General features: G+C 45.7%; 1 protein-coding gene across 2 annotated transcripts in view; it reads right to left on the reverse strand.

Annotated features, from left to right (window-relative positions):
• Positions 1–27861, reverse strand: part of ST8SIA2 (ST8 alpha-N-acetyl-neuraminide alpha-2,8-sialyltransferase 2) — a 510945-nt gene that overhangs the window by 201840 nt on the left and 281244 nt on the right. For both annotated transcript variants that reach the window (XM_040342364.1, XM_040342363.1), the window contains exon 2: positions 26310–26372. In XM_040342364.1, coding sequence (XP_040198298.1) covers positions 26310–26372 — 63 coding nt within the window. The remainder of the gene's footprint in view (positions 1–26309; positions 26373–27861) is intronic.

Genomic DNA, 27861 nt, shown 5'->3' on the forward strand with positions numbered 1-27861 from the left:
GCCAGCGTAAATATGCACCCAAGATACGATGGCTTAAGAGACTTACTTCAGTCGTATCTTGGAAAAAAACTAACGTAAATGCCTTTCTGAATAGGCGTAAAGATGCAACGGCGCACATTTAAAATTACGGCGGCGTATCTGGAGATATGCCGCCGTACATCCTTTCTGAATCTGGACCTATGAGACCATGAGACCATCTACTAGCAGTGTATTGTTCCTGTGACTACAGTTGCAAATATTATTAATACGTTTAAGGTCCATGGAAGTGTGGTCAACCTTCCTGGATGTAGCTGCAAATGGAAAATCGACCCAATACTGAATAGAAGGACAGTGTAAATGTACAAATATATAAGAGGTCCATACAGTGAACTTGGTGTTGAGTTATTCACTTTACGGTCAACACTGAGGACAAGGGGGCACTCTTTACGTCTAGAGGAAAAGAGATTTCATCTCCAAATACGGAAAGGTTTTTTCACAGTGAGAGCTGTGAAAATGTGGAACAGACTCCCTCCAGAGGTGGTTCTGGCCAGCTCAGTAGATTGCTTTAAGAAAGGCCTGGATTCTTTCCTAAATGTACAGAATATAACTGAGTACTAAGATTTGTAGGTAAAGTTGATCCGGGGTAAATCCGATTGCCTCTCGTGGGATCAGGAAGGAATTTTTTCCCCCGCTGTAGCAAATTGGATCATGCTCTGCTGGGGTTTTTTGCCTTCCTCTGGATCAACTGTGGGTATGGAGTTGGGTGTATAGGATTTTACTGTGTTTTTTATTTTGTTTTTTATTTTTTGTGGTTGAACTGGATGGACTTGTGTCTTTTTTCAACCTGACTAACTATGTAACTATGTAACTATGTAAATGGCAGACAAAGAGCCAAGGAAGACTTCAGAAGAGATACAAGCTGAACTCCAAGGTCAAGGTACATCAGTGTCTGATTGCACCATCTGACGCTTTTTGAGCAATAAAGTCCCAATGGGACTTTACTGTTGAAAGAAAACCAGGAAATGTCAGAATGAAGTTTTCTAAAGTGTATACTGACAAACCACAACGCTTCAAGTTCTGAGAGATTGTTTTTTCGACAGCTGAGACAAAACTGAGGCTTTTTGGAAAGTCACCTCATCTGAAAAAATGAAGCTATGAAAGAAAAGAACACCATGCCTACTGTGAAACAGAGGTGGCTTTGTCATGATTTGTAACTGCTTTTCTGTATTTCGCTGCAAAAAAAAAAAGAAAAATTAAGCTTTCAAAGAAAATAACGCAATACCTACTGTGAAACAGAGGAGGCTCGGTCGTGTTGTGCAGCTGCTTTGCTGCAGCTGGCACACGATGCCTTGAATTCATGCAGGGCACAATGAAATCTCAGAACTATTAAGGATTCTGGAGCGAAACATACTGCCCATTGTCAGAGACCTTTCAGTCACAGGTCATGAGTCCTCCAACAGGATAATGTCCCAAGACGCACAGCTAAAATAGGGTGACCAGACGTCCCCGGTTTCCGGGAGCGTACTGCCGCTGTGACACTGAGAGTGAGTGGAGCTGTCAAAATCAAGCTCTGATGTCTGGAATGACGGGGCCGATATGCGGAGCTCCGCCCCCTCTGTCAGACAGCCTGTGCATAGACAAATAGCTGGCGTTTATGCAGTATAAAGGAGTCCTTTATGCCTCCCTCCAATGTTTTTCTCTATCTTATCTTCTTAACATTTGGTAGTCATATCCCAAAAATTCTAAGAAGTATGGGCCAGATTTACGAACAATTACGGCGGCGTAACGTATGTCCTTTACGTTACTCCGCCGCAAGTTTTCATCATAAGTGCTTGATTCACAAAGCACTTGCGTGTAAACTTCCGGCGGCGTATCGTAAAGCCGTCCGGCGCAAGCCCGCCTAATTCAAATGGGGCGTGTACCATTTAAATTAGGCGCGTTCCTGCGCCGGACGTACTGCGCATGCTCCGTTTTGAAATTTCCCGCCGTGTTTTGCGTGAAATGACGTCGCCCCGACGTAATGTCTTGAACGGCGACGTGCGTTACGTACTTTCGTATTCCCGGACGACTTACGCAAAAAAAAAAAAAATTGAAATTTGACGCGGGAACGACGGCCTACTTTAACATGGGCTGTCTATTGTTACACCACCTAAATAGCAGCCGTAACTTTGAGACGCGAAAAGCCAACTAGCGACGCCGTAAGAGAATGCGACGAACGCGCGTACCTTCATGGATCGCCGTAAACAGCTAATTAGCATACCCGACGCGGAAAACATCCTAAGATCCGAAGGCGTACGAAGCCGTACGCCTGTCGGATCTTAGCCAAATGGCGTTGTATCTTTGTTTGTGAATTACAAATAAGGATGCAACGCGGCAAATTTGAAAGTACGCCGGAGTATCAGCAGATACTCCGGCGTACTTTTTCTGTGAATCTGGCCCTATGTTTTTTTTTTTTCTCATGGACAAAATTTGAGAAATAACATATATATCATACAATAATTCTATAAACACCACATACCACATACACTGCAGCTATAATTTGAGGGAAATATGCTTAAAAAATAGTTTACCATTTGCCAATAAAAAAAAAATGTGCCCTGAAAAGGGGTTGTAAAGGTAAAACATTTTTTCCCTAAATATCTTCCTTTACCGTAGTGCAGTCCTCCTTCACTTACCTCATCCTTCCATTTTGCTTTTAAATGTCCTTATTTCTTCTGAGCATGGCTTTTTTTCAGCAGGAACATGGGGAAACGCAGTTCCGGCACCTTCAGTACTGAATGTAAGTATTGGCAAGGGGTACTGGGGTATGCCGGAGGTCTATTGTTGCTGGGGGGGGTCAATTGTTGAGGGAGAGGTATATTGTTGCTGGCTGCTGGAGGGTCTATAGTTGCTGACTACTGGGAAATCTGTAGATGTTGCTGGGGGTCTACTGTTGCAGGGATGGATCTGTTGTTGCTGGGGTGGTATTTTGTAACAGGCGATCTACTGTTGCTGGGGGGGGGTTAATGTTGTGTAGGGGATCTATTGTTGCTGGGGTGGGTCTAGTGTTGCTGGGGGGTGTCTAATACTGCTGGGGGAAGTTCTATTGTCGCTGGAGGGCTATTGTTGCTGGCTGCTGAGGATCTAATGATTTAGCACCACAAAAGGGTCGGTACTGGGAGGTGAGTAGGGGGTGGAACCAAGGGACGGTGCTCAGAGGTGGGTAGGGGGTGGAACCAAGGGATGGTGCTCAGAGGTGGGTAGGGGGCGGAGACAAGCGGTGACTCAGAAAGGGGAGTTCCTGCACCTATTCCCTGAGAAAAAAAAGCCTGCTTCTGAGAAATCCTCACTTCCTGTTCTTCTGTCTGTAACTCCACACAGTAATGCGAGGCTTTCTCCCTGGTGTGGAGTGTCGTGCTCGCCCGCTTCCTTGGACTACAGGAGAGTCAGGATTGGCCCCAGGATTGGCATACGGCGATATGCGAGTTGCTTCCTACTTTTTATTTGGTTTTCTTATTATATTTATATGGATTTGGACTGACTATTTATGGTGAGTTTTGCTAACGCTTGCACTTCAACATATATAATAAATTGTATACTTAATTAGTTGTATTTAAATCATTTTTTTCTCTTGTTTGACCATTCGCATAAAGGATAAAAAAAAACTTTTTGTGTATAGTCATGTACTCATGTTAATATACTAATCTGTTGTTCCATCCTTTGTACATTTTCTTTGTGACCTTTAGTATCGCTTGTAAAGCTCCTGAAGAAGCTCATCGAGAGCGAAACATGTTGAGCAATTCGGTACAGATCCATAGCTCATCTACTTCCATCGGATGTTTTTTTCATATGTTTATTCTATTATGTTGTTCAATTTTGTAAAATAAATTTTTTATTTTTTTTTATTTACTGACACTGTTTAAAGTCCCAGGCCCGGATTCAGATACAATGGTGTATCTATCGGGGGGCGTAACGTATCTCAGATATGTTATGCCGCCGTAAATTAGGGCGCAAGTTCCGTATTCAGAAAGAACTTGCGCCCTAAGTTACGGCGGTGTAACGTATGTGGTCCGGCGTAAGCCCGCCTAATTCCAATGTGGATGATGTGGGCGTGTTTCACTCGAATTAATTGTGACCCCACGTACTTGATGTTTTTTTTACGAATGGCGCATGCGCTGTTCGTGAAAGAATCCCAGCGCGCATGCTCGAAATTACGCCGCAAATCGTCAATGCTTTAGACGTGAACGTAACTTACGTACAGCCCTATTCGCAAACGACTTACGCAAACAACGTAAAATTTTCAAAATTCGACGCGGGAACGACGTCCATACTTAACATAGGATATGCCTCATATAGCAGGGGTAACTTCATTGCGTAAATCTATGGAAGCGCCACCTAGCGGCCAACGTAAATATGCGGCCTAAGATCGTGTCAGAACGCGGTGACGTAAAACACAACAACGTGCTGAAAAAAACGAAGTTCAATGCTTCCAAGCATGCGTCGACTTGATTCTGAGCATGCTGGATTCTTAACCGATGGACGTGCCTACAAACGATCGTTTTTTTTCTGTCGGTTAGGTATCCTTCGGTTAAATTTAACCACTTTCCGACCGCCGCATGTATATATATACGTCGGCAGAATGGCACGTACAGGCACATGGGCGTACCTGTACGTCCCTGCCTAGACGCGGGTGGGGAGTTCCGATCGGGACCCCCCCCCGCTACATGCGGAGGTCGGGTCCGCTCGGGGAGCGATCCGGGACGACGGCGTGGCTATTCGTTTATAGCCGCTCCGACGCGATCGCTCCCCGGAGCTGAAGAACGGGGAGAGCCGTATGTAAACACGGCTTCCCCGTGCTTCACTGTGGCGGCTGCATCGATCGAGTGATCCCTTTTATAGGGAGACTCGATCGATGACGTCAGTCCTACAGCCACACCCCCCTACAGTTGTAAACACACACTAGGTGAACCCTAACTCCTACAGCCCCCCTGTGGTTAACTCTCAAACTGCAACTGTCATTTTCACAATAAACAATGCAATTTAAATGCATTTTTTGCTGTGAAAATGACAATGGTCCCAAAAATGTGTCAAAATTGTCCGAAGTGTCCGCCATAATGTCGCAGTCACGAAAAAAATCGCTGATCGCCGCCATTAGTAGTAAAAAAAATTGAATAAATAAAAATGCAATAAAACTATCCCCTATTTTGTAAACGCTATAAATTTTGCGCAAACCAATCGATAAACTCTTATTGCGATTTTTTTACCAAAAATATGTAGAAGAATACGTATCGGCCTAAACTGAGGAAAAATATTGTTTTATATATGTTTTTGGGGGATATTTATTATAGCAAAAAGTAAAAAATATAGAATTTTTTTCAAAATTGTCGCTCTATTTTTGTTTATAGCGCAAAAAATAAAAACCACAGAGGTGATCAAATACCACCAAAAGAAAGCTCCATTTTGTTTGGGAGCTACGTCGCACAACCGCGCAATTTTCTGTTAAAGCGACGCAGTGCTGAATCGCAAAACCTGGCCTGGGCATTTAGCTGCCTAAAGGTCCGGGGCTTAAGTGGTTAAAGTCCCAGGGTTTTGTCAACCCCATCTCCACTTTTCTCTAATCCAGTTTACAGGATGAATACATTTTATATACATACACCCTTATGCCTCATACACACGATCGTTCCATCCGATGAGAATGGTCTGATGGACCGTTTTTATCGGTTAACCGATGAAGCTGACTGATGGTCTATCGTGCCTACACACCATCAGTTAAAAAAACGATCGTGTCAGAACGCAGTGACGTAAAACACAACAACGTGCTGAAAAAAACGAAGTTCAATGCTTCCAAGCATGCGTCGACTTGATTCTGAGCATGCGTGGATTTTTAACCGATGGACGTGCCTACAAACGATCGTTTTTTTTTCTGTCGGTTAGGTATCATCGGTTAAATTTAAAACAAAATTGCTTTTTTTTTAACCTATGGATAAATAACGGATGGGGCCCACACACGATCGGTTTTGACCGATGAAAACGGTCCATCAGACCGTTCTCATCGGTTTGACCGATCGGGTGTACGCGGCATTAGAGTCTAATTTTGTCTCAGCCAGGGCTCCATTCTTATGCTATTTACTTTTTCTAAAATGACTTATCAGCTTCAAATTATGAAACATGCTTTTTTTTTCTACATCAATATTTGTATATAAAGTAACGGCTGTTCCTTAAAAAAAAAAAAAAACAGAAAAATACTAAAATTGCAAAGAAGACAGTTTGTTCATTGCACAGTAGCTGTAAAAGAAGAAAAGGCAATATCATATTTGTGTCTGCACAGCACAGTGTGTCACAGCAGGGTTCACTAAGCATGGAAGCCTGGAGCCATATCTTCACTGTCTACCTGCTGTGAGGGAGCGCAATGTACCAAATGGGAATAAGGCAGACTTCTCACAATGTCTTCATAGAGATGGGCAATGTTCCAAATGTTAAAGGGCAGCAACTGTGTGGAAAGGATTGTTGAATAAAGTTTACTATTAGGGAGCAGGTTCTAATTTTGCCAATGACACCTTTGTAATTTCATTGACAGGTAGATTTGAAATCGTTTTTTTTTTTTTTATTACATATGTAATTCAAGTATCTATGGGCCAGATTCACAAATGAGATACGACGGCGTTTCTCCTGATACTCCGTCGTATCTCTGTTTCTATCTATGCGACTGATTCATAGAATTAGTTACGCATAGATATCCATAAGATCTGACAGGTGTAATTGTTTTACACTGTCGGATCTTAGGATGCAGTACCTCGGCCGCCGCTGGGGGGAGTTTGCGTCGTAAACCAGCGTCGGGTATGCAAATTAGGAGTTACGGCGGATCCACAACGGATTTTCGCACTCGCTACGTGCCGCTAGTCTTGTTTCCCGTTGCAAAGTTAGTCGTTTTTTTTGGTGCCCTAACTTTAGTCAGCCAGTGTATTGCTGTCTAAAGTATGGCCGTCGTTCCCGCGTCGCAATTCAAAATTTAACGTCGTTTGCGTAAGCCGTCCGGGAATACGGAAGTACGCGCGTCGCAGTTCAAAAAAATTACGTCAGGGCGCGCAAAGCACGGCGGGAGTTAAAAAACGGAGCATGCGCAGTAGGTCCGGCGCGGGAGCGCGCCTAATTTAAATGGTACACGCCCATTTAAATTGGCCCGCCTTGCGCCGGAGGCCGCCGGCGTGGTTTTCATCGCAAGTGCTTGGTGGATCAGGCACTTGCGATGAAAAATTGCGGCGGTGTAACGTATGTAGGATACGTTACGCCGCCGCGATTCTAAGTGAATCTGGCCCAAAATATAGCTTTTAATTTTCGCAAATATAGGGGAGTTTTATGGTGTATAGCCCAGGAAGCTGGGGTAAGTGTTGCGGCTGGGTGACTGACCGACCTGGGGGGGGGGGGGGGTGCGGGTGATATTTTTGTTGGGGGGGTGGCTGGCTGGCTGGCTGTGTTTGACAACCCCCCCCCCTCCAAAGAAATATCACCCGCACACCCCCCCCCCCCCCCCGGGTCAGTCGGTCACCCAGCCGCAAAACTTACCCCAGCTTCCCTCAGGGCGACCGGCTTCCCCTGCGTTTCCTCTCCTTGCATCTCCTCCTCCTCCCGGTGGCCAGCGTAGCTTCTCGTCGGGCGATGGATGGGCAGCCAGCTAGCTTTCCCTGCATCTCCTCCAGAGGCGGCTCTCTAATTAGGCAAATTAGGCGGTCGCTTTAGGCCTCGCCCCCACAGGGGCCTCGTGGCCGCCTAATTTGCCTAAAGAATTGGTTAGAGAAAGTTCTATAAATGGTGAATTCATACGGCCAGATTCTCGTAGATCGTCGTTAAACTATGCGGCCCCAACGTATCTCGTTTACGTTATGCGGCCGCAAGTTTTACGGGCAAGTGCTTGATTCACAAAGCACTTGCCTGTAAAGTTGCGGCGGCATAGCGTAAATTCTCCGGCGCAAGCCCGCCTAATTCAAATGATCCAGGTAGGGGGCGTGGATCATTTAAATTAGGCGCGTTCCCGCGCCGATCGTACTGCGCATGCGCCGTCCCTAAAATTTTCTCGACGTGCATTGCGCTAAATGACGTCGCAAGGACGTCATTGGTTTCGACGTTAGAGTAAATGGCGTCCAGCGCCATTCACGGACGACTTACGCAAACAACATACTTTTTTAAATTTCGACGCAAAAGCTACGGAAACGTCGTAAATTCACTGCGTCGACCGCGCGTACGTTCGGGAATCTCGCGTAAATAGCTAATTTGCATAGACAACTGGGAAAACGACGTCGGCGACACCTAGCGGCGGGAAAAAAAAATGCATCTAAGATCTGACAGCGTAAGAGCCTTACGCCTGTCAGATCTAATGGATATCTATGCGTAACTGATTCTAAGAATCAGTCGCATAGATACGCCGGGCCAGATTAGGACTTACGACGGCGCAAATGGCGTTGCGCCGTCGTAAGCCCTTTGAGAATCTCGCCCATAGTTCATATAATTTAAAACTCTTAATACATGCAATTTATACAGTTCATTTTTATCGTTTGAATAATTTTTCTCATTATGGATGTGAGTGGGGAATCATGTCTCAGATTTGCCTAAGGCCTCACAAAGCCTAGAAGCCGCCTCTAGTCTCCTCTCCTCGCATCTCCTCCCTCCTCCTCCCGGCAGCCAGCGTAGCTTCTCCTTTCGGCCAATCAGGAAACGGGTCTCAGAAACGCTGCAAAGCAAGGGACGCCCTTGCAATCCTAGCTATTTTGAATGGCGCCAAATCGCAGCACGATTGTTGCCCAATGAATCACAGTAAAAACGTGCAAACAGAATCGCAGGATGCCCCACACCTAAAAGAAATACAAGAACTTCTTGTGAGCATCCTGCGATTCTGTTTGTGCGTTTTACCATGATTTTACTGCGGTTCGTCGGGCGGCAATCGTGGCAAAAAATCGCCGCAATTTGGTGCTATTCAAAACAGTAGGGATCGCAATGGCGTCCCACATTTTCGGTGTTTATGAATCGCAGCGATTCTGCCAGCAAAACTGAACGCCGCAGTGTGAATGGAGCCTTAGGCTCCATTAACACTACAGCGTTTTGAAACACGGGCAAATTTGTCGCGGATGTGCTCGTTATTCGACAGCGCCGAGGTGTGAATGACAAAACGCGGGACTCGCATTCGAGATGCCATTCATTTGAATAACACCACATTGCGGTGTGGGTCTGCCGCAATTGTCGCACTGCAATCATGCCAACCTGCATCAAGGGACGCATGTTGCCCCAAAGTAGCTCCTGAACTATTTTTGGGTGACATGCGTTCCGCGATGAGGGTTGCTGCGATTGCAGCACGTTTTATCGTGCGACAATCGCGGTAAACCCTCACCGCGTTTTGATGTGTAATTCAAATGAATAGCATCTCGAGTCCCGCGTTTTGTCATTCACACCTCGGCGCTGTCAAATCGCGAGCAGATCCACAGCAAATCTTCCCCTAGATTCAAAACCCTGTAGTGTGAATGCAGCCTTAAAGGGATACTATGGGTTCATTTTTTTTTTGTTTGTTTTTTATCAGTGGCCCTGATCCTCCTCTTCTGGGGTCCCACGGTGGCTCTCGTGGCTCCTCCCCACAAGAACTGGCCCCCTCTGGGAAGCTCTCTCCCGAGGGGGTTACCTTGCGGGCGAAGCGCCACGCCATTGATTTGATTGACAGCAGCGGGAGCCAATGGCTGCGCTGCTATCATTCATCCAATGAAGAGCCGACAAGAGCTGGGTGAAAGCAACGTGGGATCGCGCCCACGGAGATTCGGGGCTCAGGTAAGTAAAATCGGGGCACGGGGGGGGGGGGGAGCGGTGACTGCAAGGTATTTTTTCTCCTTAAAGCGGAGGTCCACCTAAATATTAAAAGCCAGCAGCTACAAATACTGCAGCTGCTGACTTTTAATAAATGGACACTTACCTGTCCATGGTGCATGCGATGTCGGCAGCTGAAGCTGTGCCCGTCTCCATCCTCGGTGAGGGAATCAGGAAGTGAAGCGTTGCGGCTTCACTGCCTGGTTCCCTACTGCGCATGCACGAGTCGTGTGGCGCGTCCTTACTGGTCCCCGTTGTCTCCAGGGACCAGTGTGTTTCCCAGAAGACAGCGGGGGAGGGGTATAAGGGGAGTGACTCCCGGAATGGGTGCAAATACTTGTATTATACAGGTATCTGCACCCCCCTCCCCCCTGAAAGGTGCCAAATGTCACACCGGAGGGGGGAGGGCTCCGAAAAGCAGAGTTTCACTTTTTGTGTGTACCTCCGCTTTAATGCATAGGATGCATTAAGGTGAAAAAACACGAAGGTTTACAACCTCTTTAAGCTTTAGTAAATCAACCTCATGCGCATCAAGGGCCAGATTCATAAAAGAGATACGACGGCGTATCTCCTGATACGCCGTCGTATCTCTGAGATACAAAGGTCGTATCTATGCGCCTGATTCATAGAATCAGGTTCCGCATAGATCTCCCTAAGATCCGACAGGTGTAAGTGACTTACACCGTCGGATCTTAGGCTGCAATTCTTGGCCGGCCACTAGGTGGCGATTCCATTGCGGTCGGCGTAGAATATGCAAATGACTAGTTACGCCGATTCACAAACTTACGCTTTGCCCGTTGCTGTAAATTTACGTTGTTTCCATAGAGATACGCGTCGTAAAGATAAAGCTGCCCTCTAGGTGGTCTAGCCAATGTTAAGTATGGCCGTCGTTCCCGCGTCGAAATTTGAAATTTCACGTCGTTTGTGTAAGTCGTCCGTGAATGGCGCTGGGCGCCATTTACATTAACGTTGAAACCAATGACGTCCTTGCGACGTCATTTAGCGCAATGCACGTCGGGAAATTTTAGGGACGGAGCAGTACGTTCAGCGCAGGAACGCGCCTAATTTAAATGATCGACGTTCAAAAAATTACATTGCAACGTCATTTCGCGCAAAGCACAGTGGGAAATTTCAAAACGGAGCATGCGCAGTACGTTTGGCGCGGGAACGCGCCTAATTTAAATGATCCACGCCCCATTTGAATTAGGCGGGCTTGCGCCGAGCGGATTTACGCTACGCCGCCGCAACTTTACAGGCAAGTGCTTTGTGAATCAAGCACTTGCCCGTAAAACTTGCGGCGGTGTAACGTAAATGAGATACGTTACGCCGCTGCAGAGTTAGCCGATTCTACCTGAATCTGGCCCCAAGTTTTTTGTGTCTCTTTTACTCATTATATATGTAAAATGTTACTTTCTGCTTTGTAGCACCGCACAGTCATTCTTGTCAATTTATTAAAGCAGGATATATGCAATATTTGTTATTTCTTATGATCAAAAATGCAGTTTTCTATTTACTAAAAGAATAATTACAAAGATTTACAGTGCATACATTTTATCTTTTCATTTTTGTGTTTTTTTTACAGTAATTTTCACAAAGATTAATTCATGAGTCTTTGGGTGTGTTTTGCATTGGGGAAAAAGGAGCCATCTGGGGTGAAGATAAAAAAAAAAAAGCAGTGTATGAGATAAAACAACGAATCTTGAGAAATAGAAGCTTTCAGTGATTAAATAATCATGTAAAAATAATGACTGCACACTAACGCAATATTTGTGAATTGAAGGTTTTGATTAAAAAATTATATTTCAGAAAGTAATAAATGCAGCTACAATAACTCATGCTTCTTAGTGAATTGATTGTACTGTTCCCCTCTCATTGCATGATAATAATTCTATTCAGACTGGCTGAAAACAACAAAGGGCCAGATTCACAGACATTTGCGGCAGTGTAACGTATCGCATTTACGTTACACCGCCGCAAGTTTTACGGGCAAGTGCTTGATTCACAAAGCACTTGCCTGTAAAGTTGCGGCGGCGTATCGTAAATCCCTCCGGCGCAAGCCCGCCTAATTCAAATGGGGCGTGGATCATTTAAATTAGGCGCGTTCCCGCGCCGAACGTACTGCGCATGCTCCGTTTTGAAATTTCCCGCTGTGCTTTGCGCGAAATGACGTTTGCAATGTAATTTTTTGAACGTCGACGTGAGTTACGTCCTTTCCTATTCACGGACAACTTATGCAAAAAAAATAAATGAATAAAATTCGAAGCGGGAACGACGGCCATACTTTAAAGCGGAGTTCCACCCTATTTTACAACTTCTTTGCATTCGTTTTTACACTGCCCCCTTAAATACATTTGGGATGTTTTATTTTTGTCTTTTAAAAACTCACGTTTTTATCTGTGAGTCTCTTATTCCCCCGCCGCGGCGGAATGGCCCCCCCCCGCCGCATCCAGCGCTGCTATGCCTCCTGGGATATGTGTGTTCTCATCCCCAGGCTGGGCTGAACATCGCAGCCGTGGATGAACATCTCGGGGGGCGGGAGGGAGGGAGGGCAGTGCCGCCCATAGAGGTGGTGTCCTTCCTCTTCTCCCTCTCCAACTCCTCCCCCGTCCTAGCTCCTCCACCCGTCCTAGCACCGCCCCCGTCCTAGCACCGCCCCCGTCCTAGCTCCTCCACCCGTCCGTCACCGCCGCCCCCGTCCTCCTCCCTCCACCACCTGCCATCTGTCTCCGGTGCACGGAGATACAGATCATCAGGCAGAGAGAGCGAGTCTCACTCTGTCTGATAGATCTGTATGTGAGAGCACCGAGCGTAGTACAGCCCCGCCTCCCTGTACAGCCCCGCCTCCCTGTACATAGAAACAGAGCTCTGCACTGTGTGTTACAAGTCTAGTGCAGGGAGGCGGGGCTGTACTATGATCACTGTACTCACATACAGATCTACACAGACCGAGATGTGCTCTGTATGCCTGATCATCTGTACCTCTCCCCACTCTGCACTAACATCACCGCACTGTCACCGCACTAACATCACCGCACTGTCACCGCACTGTCACCGCACTAACATCACCGCACTGTCACCGCACTGTCACCGCACTAACATCACCGCACTGTCACCGCACTATCACCGCACTAACATCACCGCACTGTCACCGCACTGTCACCGCACAAACATCACCGCACTGTCACCGCACTGTCACCGCACTAACATCACCGCACTGTCACCGCACTGTCACCGCACTAACATCACCGCACTGTCACCGCACTGTCACCGCACTAACATCACCGCACTGTCACCGCACTGTCACCGCACTAACATCACCGCACTGTCACCGCACTAACATCACCGCACTGTCACCGCACTAACATCACCGCACTGTCACCGCACTAACATCACCGCACTAACATCACCGCACTGTCACCGCACTAACATCACCGCACTGTCACCGCACTAACATCAACGCACTGTCACCGCACTGTCACCGCACTGTCACCGCACTAACATCACGGCACTAACATCACCGCACTAACATCACCGCACTAACATCACCGCACTAACATCACTGCACTAACAAAATTAATTTATTGACAGTGCACATGTCTGGTATATGTATACACACCACATATATAACAAGAGAGATATATCATCTTGTTATGTAGATATATCTGCACAGGAACAAATTATTTATTATATTTACTGGTTCCTGGAAGGAGGAGGGGAGGAGGGGAGGAGGGGAGGAGAGGTTTGCTTTGCATAGATAAGGGGCGGTAACTTCCTCTGACACTCCCGTTGCTATTGAAAACTGATCTGAAACCATTACACTGCTTGTACAGCACTGAGCATGTGCGAGGCTGAAATCCAGGAAGTCGTACAGTCTGGCTTCATGATGCCCACACTTAAGATGGCCCCAGTCAATTTCTGTTTTATAAAGTGTCTAAATGCTGTAACAACCTAACAAAATGGACCTTATTTTACAGACTAACTGTAGTAAAATACATTCAGCTTGTGTATTACAGGGGTATTTATATTTAAAAAGTTTTTTTTTTTCAATTTGTGGCCGGAACTCCGCTTTAACATGGCAAGTCTAAATATAGGCCAAGAAATAGCAGCTTTAACTATACGCCGGGAAAAGCCGACTAGCGGCGACGTAAGAGAATGCGACGGCCGCGCGTACCTTCGTGGATCGCCGGAAAAAGCTAATTAGCATACTCAACGCGGAAAACGACGCAAACTCCACCCAGCGGACGCCAAAGTATTGCACCTACGATCCGAAGGTGTACGAAGCCTATCGGATCGAAGCCAGAAGCCGTCGTATCTTGGTTTGAGGATTCAAACTAAAGATACGACGCAGCAAATTTGAAAATACGCCGGAGTATCAGTAGATACTCCGGCGTATTTCTTCTGTGAATCTGGCCCAAAGTCTCTGAAAAGATTAGACTGGCTGGTCAATGCTAAAAGTTCCCACTACCACTCATGGATCACCTAGTTGATTCTTTCCTTTCTCGCATGACAGGCTCAACATTAGCACTACAAAAGACGAGTAAAAGTCCCCCGTCCTTCTGGAGGATACATCTGCCCCTCCATACCTACCTCATTTCTACTCTCGCCAGATGATGTTCTGAGAGCTTCACTTTCTGCCTTAACCACTTCCATACCGGGCACTTACGCACCTTCCTGCCCAAGCCAATTTTCAGCTTTCAGCGCTGTCGCACTTTGAATGACAATTGCGCGGTCGTGCTACACTGTACCCATTTTTTTTTTAATTTTCCCACAATTAGAGCTTTCTTTTGGTGGTATTTGATCACCTCTGCATTTTTTTTTTTTTGCGCAACAAAAAAAAGACTGAAAATGTTGAAAAAAAAATAACGTTTTTATTTTTTTCTGTACATTTTTTTTGTAAATAAGTACGTTTTCTTCTTCAATTACGGGCACTGATATGGCGGCACTGATGATGAGGTGGCACTGATGGGCAGCACTGATGGGCACTGATAGGCGGCACTGATGGGCACTGATAGGCGGCGCTGGTATGCGGCACTGATGGGCACTTATAGGTACTTACGGGTGGCACTGTTGGGTACTTATGGGTGGAACAGATGGACACTGATAGGTGGTCACTGGGCATGGATGGGCACTGAGAGGTGGCACTGATGGACACTGAGGGGTGGCACTGATGGCATCACTTGTTTATTTACTAATTTTTGCCAGTAGGTGCCCATTTGTGGGCACTGATTGGCATCTATTGTGCTTATTTTTTCTACATGTGAATGGCCATGGTGGGATGTACATGTTGCCCCCTTCCCTGGTGGTCCAGTGTGGGCATCCTAGGGGGGCTGTGCTGATAAACAATCAGCGCGAACCACCCCTGTCAGGAGAGCCACCGATCGGCTCTCCTCTACTCGCGTCTGTCAGACGCGGTGAGGAAGAGCCGATCAACGGCTCTTCCTGTTTACATCGTGATCAGCCGTGATTGGACACAGCTGATCATGTGGTAAAGAGCCTCTGCCGGAGGCTCTTTACCGAGATCGGAGATGCAGGGTGTCAGACTGACACCCCGCATCACCGATCGCCATGCTGCGCGCCCCCACGGGCGCGCGCCAACTTGTTATCCGGCTGGACATCAATAGACGTCCAGTCAGGATAACACAACCACTTCCCGGACATCTATTTACTGTTGACCGGGCGGGAAGTGGTTAAACCTAAAACAAAAATCTATAATTCATGAAAAAATTTCAGACCAAACATGTAAAAGTCACATCAAAAATGACTTTACCATAAATGTGTATGAGATCCAGTGGGATTCTACTTTTATAAAAAAAAAAAAAGAGCCAAGGGAATATGGGACAGGATTAGCCAGCAATCAAGCCAGCTTCCTCATTAGGACCACTTGCAGAGCTTCCTTTCATTTCTCCCTACCTAACTCAACTCCACTTCTTACGCCGCGTACACACGACCGTTTTTCATGACGAGAAAAATGCCATTTTTTAACTACTTGGAACCGGGGCCATAGACAAATGACGGCCACAAGGTGGCTCTCAAATGCCGGGAGAACGTCTATTGACTTCCTCGGCTCCTCCGGCCACTGGGGTGCTGATGCGCGTGCCTGGAGGCCGCGATGTCCGCCAGTCACCCGCGATCGGCCGTTACACAGACAAGGAAGTGGATCTGTGTGTGTATACAGAGATCCGCGTCCTGTCAGGGAGAGGAGAGCGATGCTGTGTCCCTTGTACATAAGGACACAGATCGGTCACCTTCCCCAGTCAGTCCCCACAGTTAGAATCACTAGTAGGGAACACACTTAACCCCTTCCTCGCCCCCTAGTGTTAACCCCTTCCTTGTCAGTCACATTTATACAGTAAATTATATAATATATATTGTCATATTTATAGCACTAATCGCTGTATAAATGTGAATGGTCCTAAAAATGTTTCAAAGGTGTCCGATGTGTCCGCCATAATGTCGCAGTCCCAATAAAAATCGCAGATCGCCAACATTACTAGTAAAAAAATAAATTAAAAAATGTCATAATTCTGTCCCCTATTTTGTAGGCACTATAACTTTTGCTAGATGTATTAAAATGGTAGTAGAGTTGGCCCCAACCTAACAAATTCTTAGTGTGTGAATATAAACATAAAAAATATTAATAAAAAATATCTTATTAGAGGCGTGCTCTAAAATGACCATTAATGTTATGGAAATAAAATTATAAATATAAATAAGTAATGAAAGATTAGTTTAAAAACAAAATACAAAAGTGCACGTGAAAAGTGCTATATATGAAAAAAGTCCATGTGCAACTGTGATCTCTTAACAAAGTGCTGGATGTTGCATAATAGAAAGTGCTTTGTGCCAAGTACAGCGCTGTTAACGTGTTCCACACAGTGACTCCTTCTGTTGTGCTCTTATGTGGCCCGCACTCACCAGATCCTCCACCCCCTCTTGGGGTGAAAAAGCCTTCACAGTGTATGCCCTGTGCGGGCACTCTGGCAGTTTCTTGTCCCCCTGTGTTCCTGCTGAGTTTATCAATATTAGCTCATATGCAAAAAGAGAGGAATCCCAATAGTGTGATACCATTTAAAAACGTTTGCCTTTATTACTAAAAATAGGTACTCACAATTTAGGCAGATTAAACAAGCGATGTAAAAAGACAATTTTCGGAAGTGTGTAGTGACAGCCGCCTGTTTCCTCGACCGGTTTCGTCATCCGACGTCATCTGGAGCGCCTATAACTTTTGCGCAAACCAATCACTATACGCTTATTGCGATTTTATTTATTTTTTTACCGAAAATATGTAGAAGAATACGCATCGGCCTAAACTGAGAAAAAAATTGGATATTTATTATAGCAAAAAGTTAAAAATATTGTGTTTTTTTCAAAATTTTCACTCTTCTTTTGTTTATAGCGCAAAAAATAAAAAACGCAGAGGTGATGAAATACCACTAAAAGAAAGCTCTATTTGTGGGGGAAAAAAGGACGTAAATTATGTTTGGGAGCCATGTCGCACGAGCGCACAATTGTCAGTTAAAGTGGCGCAATGCCGAAAGCTGAAATTTTGCCTGGACAGAAGGGGGTATATGTGCCCAGTAAGCGAGTGGTTAAATTGGTCGTGAAAAACGGTCGTGTGTAGGCTCCAGAGCATTTTTCTCGACGAGAAAAATGCCAGAATTTTTTTTAGAACCTGCTCTATTTTTTCTCGTCGTTCTTTATCAAGTCGTGAAACATGGTTGTGTGTACGCTTTAACGAGGGGGAAAAAAACGTGCATTCTCAGAAGCAAGTTATGAGACAGGGAAATTAGCAAAAGCAGCCCGAAGGGTAGCGCCATGCGAATGGAACTTCACATTTATAGTGCCGTCGTACGTGTTGTACGTCACCGCGCTTTGCTCGAGCATTTTTTTTCACGAACGTGTGTAGGCAAGGCAGGCTTGAGAGGAATCACGACAAATCACGTCGAGAAAAACGTTGTGTGTACGCGGCATTAAAGTCACATCAAAAATGACTTTCACATAAATGTTTGAGATCCAGTGGGGATTCTGTTTTTATAAAAAAAAAAAAAGAGCCAAGGGAATATGGGACAGGAGTACCCAGCAAAGAATTGCCATCCTTCCTCATTAGGACCACTCGCAGAGCTTCCTTTCATTTCTCCCTACCTGACTCAACTCCACTTCTTACTAGTAACAGCTTGATTCAAAAACCCAATGCAAGTATCAGGACATTTGGGATTTTGACTATGAGATAAAAAAGAGATAACAGGAACTGTTCATCATTGCACAGAGATTGCACAGAGATTTTCCAACGTTCAGAATACCTACGTAGTCTCTGTCTCGTTCCGGTCTTTTTCTGTGTTGGAACAGAAAGGAAGGTCGTTTGATTCTGCCTTCTCTTTCCATTTCGGAGTTATGCCACGTACACACGACCATTTTTCATGTCATGCAAAAAAACAATGGGCTAGATTTAGGTAGGGGCGCGCATTGTTCACGTTCCGCCGCCGTAAGTTAGAGAGGCAAGTGCTGTATTCACAAAGCACTTGCCTTCTAAGTTACAGCGGCGTAGCGTAAATGGGGCCGGCGTAAGCGCGCGTAATTCAAATGAGGATGAGGGGGCGTGTTTTATGTTAATTCTTGGTGACCCGACGTGATTGACGTTTTTCCCGAGCGGCGCATGCTCCGTCCGTGGAATTTCCCAGTGTGCATTGCTCCGAAGTACGCCGCAAGGATGTCATTGGTTTCGACGTGAACGTAAATTACGTCCAGCCCTATTCGCGAACGACTTACGCAAACGACGTAAAAAATTCAAAAATTTGACGCGGCAACGACGTCCATACTTAACATTGCGTACGCCTCCTAATAGCAGGAGCAACCTTACGCTGAAAAAGCCTAACGTAAACGACGTAAAAAAATAGCGCTGGGCGTACGTAAATTTGTGAATCAGCGTATCTAGGTAATTTGCATATTCTACGCCGAAAACTACTGAAGCGCCACCTAGCGGCCAGCATAAATATGCACCCTAAGATACGACGGTGTAAGAGACTTAAGCCAGTTGGATCTTAGGCTAATGTCGGCGTATCTTGCTTTCTGAATACAGAAAAAAGATACGCCGGCGCAGCTTTGAATTTGCGCGGCGTATCTATAGATACGCCGGCGTAAATCATTGCTGAATCTAGCCCAATGTTTTTCTCGACCTGATTTGTCGTGATTCCTCTCAAGCCTGCCTTGCATACACACGTTCGTGAAAAAAAATGCTCTAGCAAAGCGTGGTGACGTACAACATGTACAACGGTCGGACAGAACGAGCGCCTCCATCTCATAACTTGCTTCTGAGCATCCGTGTTTTTTCCCCCACTCGTTAAAGCGTACACACGACCGTTTTTCACGACGTGAAAAACGACGAGAAAAAATAGAGCAGGTTCTAAATTTTTAACGGGCATTTTTCTCGTCCAGAAAATGCTCTGAAGCCTACACATGACTGTTTTTCACGATCAATTAAAAAAATTGCATTTTTCTCGTCATGAAAAACAGTCGTGTGTACGCAGCATTAGAACAGGAAGATGGGCATGCTATTTTAGCCCATCTTGGTCTTGTCATATTTTCAGAGGTGGTATTTGATCACCTCTGCGGTTTTTATTTTTTGCGCTATAAACAAAAAAGAGCGACAATTTAAAAAATATATATATATTTTTTACTTGTTGCTATAATAAATATCCCAATTTTTTTTTTAAAAAAAATATTTTTTTTCTCAGTTAAGGCCGATACGTATTTTTCGACGTATTTTTGTAAAAAAAAAAAAAAAAAAATCGCAATAAGCGACTGGTTTGCGCAAAAGTTATAGCGCCTACAAAATGGGGAACAGAATTATAATTCATTTTTATTATTATTTTTTTTACTAGTAATGGCGGCGATATGCAATTTTTATTGGGACTGCGATATTGCGGCGGACGTATCAGACACTTTTGACACAAATTTGGGACCATTCACATTTATACAGCGATGAGTGCTATAAAAATGCACTAATTACTGTATAAATGTGACTGGCAGGGAAGGGGTTAACACTAGGGGGTGAGGAAGGGGTTAAATATGTATCCTGGGTGTGTTCTAACTGTGTGGGGGGAGGGGGGTGACTGGGGGAGGTGACCGATGCTGTGTCCCTATGTACAAGAGACACAGATCGGTCTCCTCTCCTCTGACAGCACGTGGAGCTCTGTGATTACACACAGAGCTCCACATCCCTGCTGTGTTACTGACGATCGCGTGTACCCGGCGGACATCGCGGCCGCCAGGTACACGTATCGGCTCTTCATCGATGCACCGGGACAGTGTTTACCTGCTGCGCGCCCCCATGAGGCGGGCGCGGGTAATGCATTTTAAAAGACATCCAAAGGCGTCCACTTGGCACTTGAGAGCCGCGCTGTTGAGGTCTTTTGTCAATAGCGCGGGTCTCAAGTGGTTAAAGGGGTTGTAAAGGTTCGTTTTTTATTTTCTAAATAGGTTCCTTTAAGCTAGTGCATTGTTGGTTCACTTACCTTTTCCTTCGATTTCCCTTCTCATATGTTTTTTTTCTTTGTCTGAATTTCTCACTTCCTGTTTCTCCTCAGTAAGCTTGCCCCCATCATCCGAACAGGGATTAGTCAGCCAGAACAGCTTACTGAGGAGAAACAGGAAGTGAGAAATTCAGACAAAGAAAACAAAGAAAAAAAAACATTTAGATGGGAAATTGAAGGAAAAGGTAAGTGAACCAACAATGCACTAGCTTAAAGGAACCTATTTTGAAAATAAAAAACAAACTTTAACTTTTACAACCCCTTTAAATGGTTATATTGTTTCTATTCTATGCTGTTTGTTATTCTTTTCTATTCTATTCGAATTTCAGAAGATGGTTATACACTATATGATAAACTCTGGACACAACTAGAGCAAACCCAGACTACTGTCCCGCTGAAAGGGGCCACGTGGTGCTATGACCAGTTACCATCGGTTTTGACCTCTCACCCTCTAATAGGTAATACTCTCCGCATAGGATCAAAGATCTTACGCGCGGCAGCCCTCTCCACTAGTGGGTCCCCTCTTTTCCCAATCCTGGGGAACCCGGCGTTCCCCCCAGGAGTGGAACAACCAGAATATGAGACGCTTCTGATCTCAGGAAAAGACTGTGCTTCACACTTCTTAGATGGCAATAAGTGGCCCTCCATACAAACACTGCCGAGTAATACTGGACACTTCCGACTCCCCTTCCGGCAGGCACTAAGGCTGCATCATTTTTTACACTGGATAGCCAACCCGACCCATTTCAGACGTTCCCAAGCAACCTTCGAAGACTACTGTAGGAAGAGGGAGGCATTACCACATGTACTATCTAAAACGTACGCTCTGATCAACTACCTGGCAGACCTACCAAACCTGCCCTTCATACAGAAATGGGAGAATGACTCAGGCCCCGTACACACGACAGAGGAACTCGACGTGCTTGGCACGTCGAGTTCCTCGTCTCGTTTTGGGATGAAGCCGCCGAGGAGCTCGGCGGGCCGCCTTCTCCTATAGAACAATGCGGCCAACGAGAAAATAGAGAACATGTTCTCTATTTTCTCGTCGAGCTCCTCGGCGGCTCCATCGAGCCAAAACTGTACAGACGACAGAGATTCTCGGCAGAATCCGGGTTTTGACCGAGTTTCTCGGCGAATTCTGCCGAGAATCTCTGTCGTGTGTACGAGGCCTCACAGCACCCCTTCACTGTTGCCCAAAAACAAGCCATCATTAGATTCTCCTTAAAATCATCCATATGTACGAAGATCCAAGAATCTAACTATAAGATTCTGACCAGGTGGTACCGAACACCCCAGCTACTACACAAGTTCTTCCCAAATACCTCTGACAGGTGCTGAAGATGCCAGACAGACATGGGAACGTTGCACCACATCTTTTGGGCCTGCCCACTGCTATTGCATTTTTGGACGACAGAACAATAACGCAGAAATTCACTGACCATACGATCCACTGTAATGGAGTTGATAAAATTATTATTTTATGTCTATGCTATCTCTCTCTTCTAACCACTCAAATATTGTTCTTTTTTTATTATTTGTATTATTAATTTTCTTTCTTGTTGCGATATATATATATATATATATATATATATTAAAGGGGGCTCCTGGATCCTGATAAGCCCCCCACCCGCAGACCCCAACAACCAACGCCCAGGGTTGTCGGGAAGAGGCCCTGTCCTCATCAACATGGGGACAGGGTGCTTTGGGGTGGGGGGGCCGCAGGGTGCCCCCCTGTCCCAAAGAACCCACCCCCCCATGTTGAAGGCATGCGGCCTGGTACAGTTCAGGGGGGGGGGGGGCGCTCGCTCGTCCCCACCCCCTTTCCTGACCGGCCGGGGCTGCGTGTTTAAATAAGGGTCTGGTGTGGATCCATACCAGACCAAAGGGCCTGGTATGCTCATGGAGGGGAACCCATGCCGTTTTTTTATTTAAAATTTGGCGTGGAGTTCCCCCTCATAATAACAGCGGCGAAACTTCCCTCCCCTCTCCAAGGTCATCAAATCTGCAGCTAAAACGTAAAGGAACTGCTGAACAGCTGATTGAAAACTTGGCAAAGAAAACAGAGCTCAAAAACGCAACGCACTAGTGTGAATCCGGCCTAATAGCCAGATTCATGTAGGCGTCTCAAAAATATTCCGATTGCACACCTTCCGGCAAAATGGCCAAGTAGTAAAAGGGTGCTGAAACGATCACCGGCTCATGTAGGCAGGCGCAACGTTAGGCAGGCGTAGTGTATGGCATATACGCTACACCGCCGTAAGTTAGAGAGGCAAGTGCTGTATTCACAAAGCACTTGCCTCCTAAGTTGCGGCGTAGCGTAAATGGGCCGGCCTAAGCGCGCCTAATTCAAATGTGGAACAGGGGGGCGTGTTTTATGTAAATGACTGGTGACCCGACGTGATTGACGTTTTTAACGAACGGCGCATGCACCGTCCGTGGACATATCCCAGTGTGCATTGCTCCTAAGTACGCCGTTTCGACGTGAACGTAAATTACGTCAAGCCCGATTCGCGTACGACTAAGGGTCCTTTCACACGTGCGGACCGTTCGTCCGTTTTTTCATACGTCCGTTTACGGACTGCAATGCTTTCCAATGGGATAGCGTACGTTAGCGGATGAGCATCCGCTAACGTCCGTTAACATCCGTCTCCGTTAAGCTCCATTTTTTTGAACGGAAGAAAACCCTATTTTTCTTCCGTCAAAAAAATGGAACGGACGAAAAACGGATGTTAGCGGACAATCCGTTTAACATCCGATCCGCTAACATGCGTTTTTCATCAAAATATGTAATAAAAATAAAGTTCTAACAAAAAAAAAACGGATGAAAAAACGGATGAAAAACGGATGACAACTGATGAAAAACGGATGACAACTGATAAAAAACGGATGTAAAACGGATGAAAAACGGATGAAAAAACGGATCAACTGATGACAAAAAACTGATCTAAAAAACGGTCCGCACGTGTGAAAGGACCATTACGCAAACAACGTAAAAAGATAGGCCTGTTCCGATGTCTATACCTTGCATGGGATGCGCCACCTTGGGAGCAGCTTTATCTTTACGCCGGCGTATCTCTAACGTAAACGGCGTAACTAATTGCGACGGGCGCACGTACGTTCGTGAATCGGCGTATCTAGTCATTTGCATATTCTACGCCAAACTCAACTGAAGCGCAACCTAGCGGCCAGCAAAAATATGCACCCTAGGATACGACGGCGTAGGAGACTTACGCCGCTCATATCTTAGCCGAATTTAAGCGTATCTGGTTTCCAGAATACACTTAAATTTACGACGGCGTAGATTCAGAGTTACGACGGCGTATCTATCTGAATCTAGCTATGAATGTTCTTCACGGGATCATACAGATTGCCTCTTTGATTTTTTCTGTTCTTCTGTTTATGTTGTTACTATTCAGGGACAGAACGACTCCACAGTTTTTTTATTTTATTCCAAGGGGAATTATAATACTTCAAACTCAATAACTTAGGATGCGAATATCAAGTGACAAATGAAGTCACGCTATAGGCTGTCATTATTGTATCGTTATCACTGTCATGTATTACAGATACCAGACAAACAACAAACTGTTTTGCGCTGTAATTACCTATACGCACCCCTGTATGATGTTATGATGGTATTGTTCTGTATTTTTCCCTGACTCTTTCTTAAAACAATAAAATGTATATTTGAAAAAAAAGCAGACGCCGCATATGTGTGTACGGTTTGTAACATTTTCGGTTTAAAGCGGAGCTCCACCCTAAAGTGGAACTCCCGCTGATCGGAACTCTCCCCCCCTCCGGTGTCAAATTTGACATCTTTCAAGGGGGAGGGGGGTGCAGATACCTGTCTAAAGACAGGCATTTGCACTCACTTCTGGCCACACAGTCTCGGGCAGACTGTGGGCATGACGTCACCTCCCGTCCCCCCCCCCCCCGTTGTGTTCTGGGAGCACGCGGGTCCCAGTACACAGCGGGAGCCAATCGGCCAAATTGTGAGGCCCGGATTCACAAAGCACTTACGCCGATGTAGCTCGAGATACGCCGAGTAAGTGCAAATATGCGCCGTCGTATCTGTGCGCCGTGCCCACAAAACTAGATACGCCTGAAAATAGGCTTCATCCGACCGACGTAACTTGGCTACGCCGTCGTATCGTGGGCGCATATTTACGCTGGGCGCATTTGCCGCTCCCATTGATTTTCTATGCACATATGCAAATGAGGGAGATACGCCGATTCACGAATGTACTTGCGCCCGGCGCATAATATATGCGGTTTGCGTAAGTCGTACGTCCGGTGTAAAGTTATTCCCCATATATGAGGTGCAACCCATGCAAAGGTATGGACCAGGGAACACAAGCTGTCGTATCTTTTGTCGTTTACAGTGTACGTGAATATGACTAGGCGTAGGTTACGTTCACGTCGTAGGCAGTGATCCGTCGTATCTTAGGGAGTAGTTCCCGACGTGATTCTGAGCATGCGCACTGGATGCGTCCACGGAGCGGCGCATTCGTCGTTCGTTATTCGTATCTTTATGGCGCTCGGCCCATCATTTGCATGGGGTCACGCCTCATTTGCATGGCTCACGCCCACTTCCACTTACGACGACTCACGCCTAAGAAACCCAGTGCAGATTTGGTGGCAAGTGCTTTGTGAATTCGGTGCTTGCCTCTCTGCGCTGCGTCGGCGTAGCGCAAAGAAGATACGCTACGGCTGCATAAATATGCGCCGATGTATGTGAATCCGGGCCTAAGTGTATTATCATGGCTTCCTATCATGGGCATCCGCTAAAAAAAATTCAGAGGGGGGCGCATCCGCAGCGGCAATACACAGTTGCATTTTACCCTTTCTTCGACCGCTAGCAGGGGTTAAAGGCGCCCCCCACGTTAAAATGTAAAAACACCCCACTGTGCCCCCTGCATCTTTCAATATCTCTTTGTCACTACTGTGTATCCCTCTCTCCACAACTGCACCTCAGGACCCCTTTACATTACACAGCACCCTGCACCTCTGGACCCCTTTACATTACACAGCACCCCACAGCTCTGGACCCCTTTACATTACACAGCACCCTGCATCACTGGCCCCCTTAACATTACACAGCACCCTGCACCTCTGGACCCCTTTACATTACACAGCACCCTGCACCTCTGGACCCCTTTACATTACACAGCACCCTGCACCTCTGGACCCCTTTACATTACACAGCACCCTGCATCACTGGACCCCTTTACATTACACAGCACCCTGCATCACTGGCCCCCTTTACATTACACAACACCCTGCATCACTGGACCCCTTTACATTACACAGCACCCTGCATGGCTGGCCCCCTTTACATTACACAGCACCCTGCATCACTGGACCCCTTTACATTACACAGCACCCTGCATCACTGGACCCCTTTACATTACACAGCACCCCTTTCCCTTGACTGAAACACTACACTATATTGACAGTATATTTATTTCAGGTCTAAAAGAGGAACCTTTTGGAATGGGGGACAAATGGATTTGATTCCAGAAGAGGGACAGGCCCTCTAAATAAGGGACAACTAGAGGGGAGGGGAGCGATGCAGTCACCGCTTAAATCGGCCCCAGGGCCAGTTCGGCCCTACTCCTGGCTCTCCCTGGCGATTCAAGGGGGGGGGCAAATTACCCCCCTTGCCCTATGGAGCGGACGCCCATGCTTCCTATGGTCTATATGGCCCTTTAAAATATCAGCACAATACCATATTTGAAAATGGCGCAGCAACTGGAAAAATAAAAAAAAGATTTCATAGTCTTTCCTTTTATCTGCCTGTTGCCTCGGCTCCTCCAATGTGAAATTAGGTTGTGTGGAAGAAGAGCTCAGACAGGGAGAGAATTGGACTGAGTGATAACTATTCCTATAGTGGCAAACATCACCATTTCAGACCACGGCAGATTAATAGCTGCCTCACAGCCAAAACAAATGAACAAAAAAGAAATCTCATTTACAAACCTATTAGATTTGCTATGTAAGCTTTCCACAGCTGATCTGATTGTGCCTCTCCCTCCAGTGCTCCTGCAAGACAAAAGACAATACATTATTTATCAAATTCTCTCACTGCCTGTAAGCTTGCTTTAACAAAAAAAAAATGCTCCCGCATGTATAGAGAGCGGAGAACTTTTCCCGCTGCTTGTCCAAAGCCCTGCTAGAAAACCTTTCTCAAGACACAGGAGTCTGTTACATGCTGCACGTCTTTGAAAAGAAATGGAACCAGCAGACGTTACCTCAGATCTCTAATAAGGAGGACAATACATTATTTAAGGTGCATTACCTCACATGCCATGGGTCTTCATAGGATGTTCAGTGCTACTGAGGTGCTGGCTAAGAAAGGAGCATTGTTGCCGGTCATTTGTACAAAAATAACATTTATTAGAGCTGCTATTTTCAACCCAGATACCATGGAACCCTACGGTTCCTCTAACCACTTAAAGTAGGGATCCAACCCACTTTACAAGGTGGCCTTAACCACTTAACCTCCCTGGCGGTATGATTATTTCAGAAAAAAGATGCTGAAAGCGGTACCATTATTTGCAAGGAAATTTGGCGTTTTATATTGTAGGCCTGTAATTCTTAGGAATAACTCACTTAAATCTGACCAAACAAGAGTCTAGTAGGCATCCCGGGTATGACATTTTTTTAAAAACAAAATTATAAATGATAAAATAATAAATAATTATAAATACAAATTATTCAATAATGTAATCAACTCAAAATCACTGAAATTTGCTCAATTGCAGAATTGTCGCTGTCATTACTTTTATTATTTTATGAATTTCCCCACAAATCGCTATTGCACAATTCTGCAAGTGATTATAATTTATTATCGCTGTTTTTTAGCTGCTCTAAAACCATTTTTGACATAAAGGGACACTTTTGGTTGCTATGGACAATCTACAGTTTTCAGGCAGAAAGAATAGTTTTTATTATATAAAAGAACATGTAGGACACTGGGCAGACCACTAGGGACAAGAGGGTGTGTATTTTTTACATACAGTACTGTAATCTATAAGATTACAGTATACTGTATGTAAGGTGTTTGTTTACTTTTTTTAATTTGGCGCCGTTCTCCGCTCCCGTGCGTCGTAACGTCGCAGGAAACGGAGATCAGCGGCACATGAGGACACTGTGTGAATCGAGCGAGGTCCCGCTCGCTCACACAGCGCGGTGGCATCGCTGGATCCAGGGACAAGGTAAGTAAACCAAGCCTGTGGATCCAGCGAGGCGAGCCCGAGTCTGACTCAGGGTTACCGATCGTAGCATAAAAATCTAACCCCCGAGTCAGATTCTGGAATACTGCCAGGGGGGTAAAAGGGGTTGTAAAGGTAAAAAAAAAATCCCTAAATAGCTTCCTTTACCTTAGTGCCGTCCTCCTTCACTTACCTCATCCTTTGATTTTGCTTTTAAATGTCCTTATTTCTTCTGAGAAATCCTCACTTCCTGTCATTCTGTCTGTCGGTAACTACACACAGTAATGCAAGGCTTTCTCCCTGGTGTGGAGTATCGT

The sequence above is a fragment of the Rana temporaria genome, chromosome 3, assembly GCF_905171775.1.
Source record: "Rana temporaria chromosome 3, aRanTem1.1, whole genome shotgun sequence".
NCBI lineage: Eukaryota > Metazoa > Chordata > Amphibia > Anura > Ranidae > Rana > Rana temporaria.